The sequence below is a fragment of the Mesitornis unicolor genome, unplaced genomic scaffold (assembly GCF_000695765.1).
Source record: "Mesitornis unicolor isolate BGI_N332 unplaced genomic scaffold, ASM69576v1 Scaffold49179, whole genome shotgun sequence".
Classification (NCBI taxonomy): Eukaryota; Metazoa; Chordata; class Aves; order Mesitornithiformes; family Mesitornithidae; genus Mesitornis; species Mesitornis unicolor.
The window spans coordinates 1-6,212 of record NW_010208832.1 but is presented as its reverse complement, the minus strand read 5'-3'; the positions used below and the strand labels follow the sequence as shown (position 1 = coordinate 6,212).

The following is a 6,212-nucleotide window of genomic DNA, read 5'->3' as shown; positions in this document are numbered from 1 at the left end:
TATATATGTATGAATATGTATGAGCTGCAGAAGTTCTCTCATCTCCAGCAGTAAACTTAACACTTCTAGTACGTAATAGCGCACTGTGCTGTACTTCGTATTTTCTAGGGATGCACTTTAAGTACACTAGAAGACATCTGTGACAAAGCTGCTTTACAACCCCTCCCAAAAAAAGGTATGCCATATCATTAGCGGTGACAAAGTTCATATCCAGGTATACTTTAATCATGAGATGTAACAATCCAGCAGTTCCACAGAACTGGTTCATTTCCCTGTGTGAACCTTGTATAAAGAAAACATGTTTAAATTGTAAGCTTCATGTAATAGAAAACAGTAAAATTCTATCTCTGAACTTAAAAGAGCTCACTGCAGAACGACATTAGAGACACATTAACGGGATGCAGGTTCTTAACACAGTGTCTTAACTATATAACCACTAAAGAGGGCAAGTGCCATATAAAAGAGGGATTCATTTCATACAAACATTGTTAAAGAACACTGACGCAAGTCTCTTGCTCTGGGGTAACTGTACAGCCTGCAGGGGTGGGTGAGAGCTTGACAATGACAACCAGCACCAACAAGACACATTCAGTCTGCAACGGCCTCTAGAAACAGGACATTCCTCCCTCCCAGAGTCCACTAACAAAGGAAAGACAACTTTTCCACATTTCAGTTTATTAAAAATGGATACCATAAACAAAACCTGTACAAAAAAAATATCTGAAATTGCCCAGAATTTGTAACGGTTGCGCGGTGAGAAGTTATCGTCTTGGGCCCCCTCTTCCTCTTCCACGACCTCGGCCTCTGCCACGGCCTCTGCCACGGCCTCTTCCAGCAACTTAACAGATGAAACAAAAAGGATAAATCAAGTGAGACCCAGGAATACTTTCATTTTGATGAAAACATTCTGCATCAAGCATAAACAACATAGTATCTCATTGCAGGGAAGCAGTCTGTTAATTCTAAGTAAGTTTCAGACGATATTTTTATATTTTATGTTAGGTTTTTCAGTACACAACTTCCACAGATGCCATCTGTCTTTGGCTTCACTGCAGAAAACAAGGGGAGGTAACAGCTGGCTGCTCCCAAATGCAGCGTAAGCCTGACGGAGAGCTACAATTGCTCCTCTTTTTTTTTTTTAAATCTAGTTTTTCATGCATCAGAAAAAGCATTGGCAACACAAAGTATTTTGTTTACTATTCATTACAGTGGAAAAGTGGGGTTTTTTGGCCACAGCTCATGCTGTTGTTTATAAAGTATGCTGCTAAAGGGAAAAGTGAGTTTTAACCCGCTGTGAGATTCCTAAGCTCAGCCCTTCCCAGACACCATTTAAAAGGGCGGCATTTCTGAAGGATCCCAGCACCAAGCAGCCCCTGCTGTTTTCAACGATGAAACCATTTCAAATGTAATCCTCAGGCCAAGGTCTTGACTGTGTGCTCCTACTTTTACATACTGCTATTTAACGGTAAAGGAACACACAATCACAGAATAATTCAGGCTGCAAGCAACTGCTGGAGGTACATGGTCCCTATGATGGTAACATGTAATTTCACCCCTTTTCCCTCCAGAATTATGACCTTCCCCATCAGGTTGCAAGGCCACCCTAGAAACTTTTGAAGTTATGGGTTAATTTCAAACAAGTCTGTCAATTCAACAAGACACTATGAAACTCAAAATTCTGTGGAAGTGCGTAGCTGGGCAGGAGCCATGCAGCAGCACCCACATTCAAGGAGCAGGCTGCTACAATTTTCTGTTCCACCTGAGGGTATGTAGGTTGGAAACACCATGAAGGCAGAACAAGCAGAGCCACAGGACAAAGCTGCAAGAGGGAAGGGTTTTGCTGGTAACTGACTTTCTGTAAAACACAGGGAAGCATCAACAGCTGACTCCATGATTACAGCATCCAGATGCATCAGCTGCTTGTTGTGTTCACCGAATGCCAGAGCACTCAGACACCTCTCAGCCAGCACCTGCCTTCCACCAACAACTTCCTTTGCCAAGGACAGACCCCGCGTTAGGTACGCACTGCTGAAGCCCACTGGCATTTGCAAGATTAAGGCACAGCGCAGCACAGCACAGCTGTGGCCTGCCAGTGCTTCAGTACAGTGAAGGTGCAAGGTAAAACCAAGGTAAAAAGCGCTACCACAGCTCCTTTTACTCCTTCAAAATTAAAAAGACATGGAGATGTGCTTGTTCACATCACACTGTAGAGTTCAGAAAAAAACCAATCCAACCACGCTCCAAATTCTCCATGTGGTCAGATTATTTTTAATCGGCATGAGAGGAGCAAAACTCAGGAGCTCTATCCTTATTCTCTGTAAAGATGGCAGGCATAACACTTGCACTTGTGATGCACGCACCTGAGGGTTCCTTATACCATTTCCATAAGGTAAGCACACCAATTCATAACATACACATGGATCAAAGACTGCAGATCCAAATACTTAAAACACTAATTACAGGAGAAACGGTATGATATTATTTTAGAGCACAATTAGCTTTCACTTACACCTTACTATTTTAAGAACACAGAATAACCACTGGGCAAAATATATACATTGCCTGAAAACAATCTACAGGTTTTCTGGGGTTTACTGGGTATCAATCTTTAATAATGTGGATTAAAACTGAATTATTCTCTATACTATTAGGTTTCTATGGAAAAGTGTTTTGGCCAACAGCTTTTTGGAGAAAAAAAAAAAAAGAATAAAACCAAACAAGTTCCAGGAAGAGCAGAGTGGAACACTACTGGGAGCCAATGCGAGAGAGCTGCTCAGGGGAACACAGCCTGGACTCCCTCAGGTTCTCAAGTCTCTCCCATTCAGTTCTCTGACAGATTATTTTTATCCACAACCAAGTGAGACTTCAGTGAGGCATCCCGCACTGCTCACGAGGCTGTTCTGTGCTTTCTCATTAAGCTACATGAAGTTCCCCATACAAACTGGGGAAATGCAGCAGGCATTTGGAGAAGAGGAAATTTAAATCTCTTCAATGTCAACTCTGAGACTGCGATAGTGTAAGATTTTTCAAGCTTAAAAACATGTACATTTTTGAGAACAGATGTATGAAAAGCCATACACAATTTCACATGAAAGAAAGATCTAAAGCTGCTAAGGAGGTGGGCAAGGCAGACTCAGGCAGTTTCGCATCAAATGTGCAAAGATGAAAGAAACAGCTGCCAAACGCAGACACGTAAGACACTCAAATCAGATGTCTTCAGGTTCAGAGTACTAAAACACACACAAAGGCAGAACAAACACAGACTGGGAAACGACAAACTAACCTGCTTCTCTTTTCTTGGATTTGACTTTTGGTTCCACATCCACCAGCAAAGTATCCAGAGGCAAACTGTCCGGCAGAATGAAGTATCGGATGTTATTCCCTCGAATACTCAGCGTCTCCAGCTGTACGGGCTCTCTGTTCTTCAGTGTCATTTTCACTGCTTTGAGATGTGTATTCATACTGACATCCACTCCTGAAACAACACAGGTCTAATTTCGGAGATGAGCACCTATAAAACGGTCCCTTGTTGGCTGTTTTTAGGTATGCACGTGCTTCAAGATTTATCCCGTTAACACTTACTTCTGCCATTCATTAATTAAGCCTCTAACTGAAGGAAACTACATGTCCTTCTTAAATTCTGTTCACTAACCTATCCTGCTGCCTTCAACACCTCACTGCTAGGTATCTTTACCTAGGTCTTAGCAACAGCCAGAGCAATTTTATAAATGGTTAAAACAATTCCTTTGTATAACAAATGAACTGCTGCTTTTGACAGAAGTCCAAGACTAGTCTTTTGACTCTTTAAAGAAGGATAACCAACCTTTGAGGAGGAAAAAGAACCTGATCATTTCCTCTTTCTGTAAGCCTCAGAAGGGAGTCCAACTGCCAGGGCAGCATTTATCTTCTGATAAAATACATCTAATACTGGTGTGGTATCTTCTATAAAAGTACGTAAAATACACCGGTGTGAGGAACAATCACTGTGGCTACAAACTCCTTGAACAGCCACTATGTAAGAACTGTATGGAATCAGTGCTGTGCCCACTACGCTGTGCTATGCCTAATCCAAAACTAGAAAAAACATCTTAGTTAATGCACATAGTGAATAACAGCCCTGAAAAGCATTAAAAAGCACCGTATATTAATTTTTATTTTGTGTATCACAAGTCTTGCATGGGAATTGTACTCAAAGAAGATCAAAATGAGAGTAACTTTTTCAGATCAAAAATTTAGGCAAAAGATGGAAACTGTAGTTTACAAACACTGCAATTACGGGAAGGTTGCCATTTTAGAAATATGGATTACACTCAACATTTTTACAGATTCTTAGCAGAAAAAAAAGAGAGACTTTGCTCAACAATTAAGCCTGCAGGAGCAGTGAGGCCAGGAGACAAGCAGTTTGTTTGCTACCTACCTAGCTGGGTTCAACAGAGCATGCTGCAATCAGGCACCAGGGTGGTGCATTCAGGTCTAATCAAAGCTGATGGATCCGGCTGCTAAATAATGCCAGTTTTTAACTGCCAAATCTCAGCCGAGTGCTACCGGCCAAAAAAGCACCGAAGCAATTCCCTGGAGTACAACTCTGCCAAGTCGGAATTTCATTTTTTTTTTAACAGCATCTTGGCAGAAGAGCTTCTAAGAACAGCCAGGGGTGAGCAAAGGAAAGATCAAGCATGTTCATCAACTTCACTGTAAGGGTTTCCTTCATTACGTACGATGTGCCGCACCTATGTACCTGATCATCCCTGAAGTAACACCAGTGTTGATGTCCTCAGAACAATATCCCTCACTCATATGATTAGAGCAAACGAAAGAAAGAGCCCACGCGTTTTTCAATATGTAGGAGAACCACATAATGAACCATCATGGCTTTTCCTGCAATGGCCAGTTCAGTGATACAAAGAAACCCTTGCCAGACAATTACACCCACAAACTTCTATCGCAGACCTCTGGCAACAGCAAGGGACCAGATTCTTGACACCAGGATTCTTTTTTGCCTTGTACACCCCATCAAACTACCTATTCTCAGATCTGTGTCACAAAATTAATGCAAGCATATGATGCTAAGAGACTTTTCCATGTAAGTTCACCTTAACCATGCTCAAGAGAAAGAATTAATTTTTAGATTATAATTGCCTACAAAGTTTAACTGATTTAAGACCATATCAACACTTAGCATCTGCCATTTATCTGCACTACCATTACAAAAACTTCCCCCTCTTCTGGCGATTCAGCTGTATCGTTTTTGTATGACTACAGCTACAATTTCACAAACGGAACTCAGAGGTACTGAAACATCTTACAAAACCAGAGCTGTATATCCACTACCAGTTTAACCTAGTAGTAAAAGCACCTCACCGGCATTATCATGCTGCTAAAATTCGAAAAGAATGCGATGCTTACACCAGCTTTGCCAGCAGTTTGGGAAAGTTTACTTCCTTCACCCCCAAGCCTTTTGTAAAAAAAGCCTGCAGGCAGGCTCAGAGGCTCCAGGGCTACAGCAAATTTACCGCCTCCAGCAACTCCTGCAAGTGTCCAGGCTCTTCTGTAACAATCTCACTTTAAGCCTACGCATAAAGATGTGAATTAAAAAAGAACACCTCCTGCATCTCACAAGGAAGGTCCCCGCACAAGAGGGAGTGCAAAGTGAGAAAGCTCAGCGCAAACTACAGCTGCCAGTTGTTAGCAGAAAGGTAAACGGCAATGAAGTCTCCCACCCTGCTATACCTGTGATTGTTCCATGCACCTGCGTCCCATTCTTCAGTTCAATGGTCACAGTCTCATGACTCAGCTTCATTAGAAACCTAAAATTAAGAAAAATTACACAAAACCTTACATCAACATCCTGCTATAGAAAACCAACATGCACCAAGCGTTCACACATCCCCAGCTGCCACAGACAGCACTCTCAGAACTGACAAGAGTTTGCTGGAGACGTTTAATAAAGCAAGACGAGAGCAAGATACAAACCCGAGGCCCCATCTCACATCCCATCAAACTCCGGGAGCCGGGACACAGGACTGACACACTGTCGAACCCAGCGTCCCACTTCCAGCCATTACTGTACAAAGAAGGAAGCATTTCAAAGCTTGTTAATGCCTCAGGAAAGTAATTCTAACTGAATATGGGCCCTTTTTCTCCCCAAAAAGGACACCTTTACTGAGCAACCCGCGCAGGCGCCGCTCCAGGAGCCTCCCAAGCCAGGGCTA

At 42.4% G+C, this 6,212-nt stretch overlaps 1 protein-coding gene across 2 annotated transcripts; it reads right to left on the bottom strand.

Annotated features, from left to right (window-relative positions):
* Positions 1-658: 658 nt before the first annotated feature.
* On the bottom strand, positions 659-5,803 carry SNRPD1 (small nuclear ribonucleoprotein D1 polypeptide 16kDa). Of its 2 annotated transcripts, none has more exons than XM_010192636.1 (3): positions 5,731-5,803; positions 3,284-3,475; positions 659-838 (listed from the first exon to the last, which is right to left on the bottom strand). In XM_010192636.1, the coding sequence occupies exons 1-3, from the start codon at positions 5,798-5,800 to the stop codon at positions 762-764; spliced, it is 339 nt and encodes a 112-aa protein (XP_010190938.1). In that variant the 5' UTR covers positions 5,801-5,803; the 3' UTR covers positions 659-761. The 2 variants fall into 2 exon arrangements, with proteins under 2 accessions (XP_010190938.1, XP_010190939.1); XM_010192637.1 differs by having other exon boundaries at positions 762-838; positions 3,284-3,350; positions 5,729-5,800.
* Positions 5,804-6,212: the final 409 nt, after the last annotated feature.

Excerpts from the sequence above, each read along its gene's own strand:
- SNRPD1 (XM_010192636.1), bottom strand. The coding sequence starts at position 5,800 with ATGAAGCTGAGTCATGAGACTGTGACCATTGAACTGAAGAATGGGACG. Across the intron at positions 3,476-5,730 it reads GGTGCATGGAACAATCACAG|GAGTGGATGTCAGTATGAAT; the intron begins GTATAGCAGGGT and ends GTGTTGTTTCAG. Across the intron at positions 839-3,283 it reads ATCCAAGAAAAGAGAAGCAG|TTGCTGGAAGAGGCCGTGGC; the intron begins GTTAGTTTGTCG and ends TCATCTGTTAAG.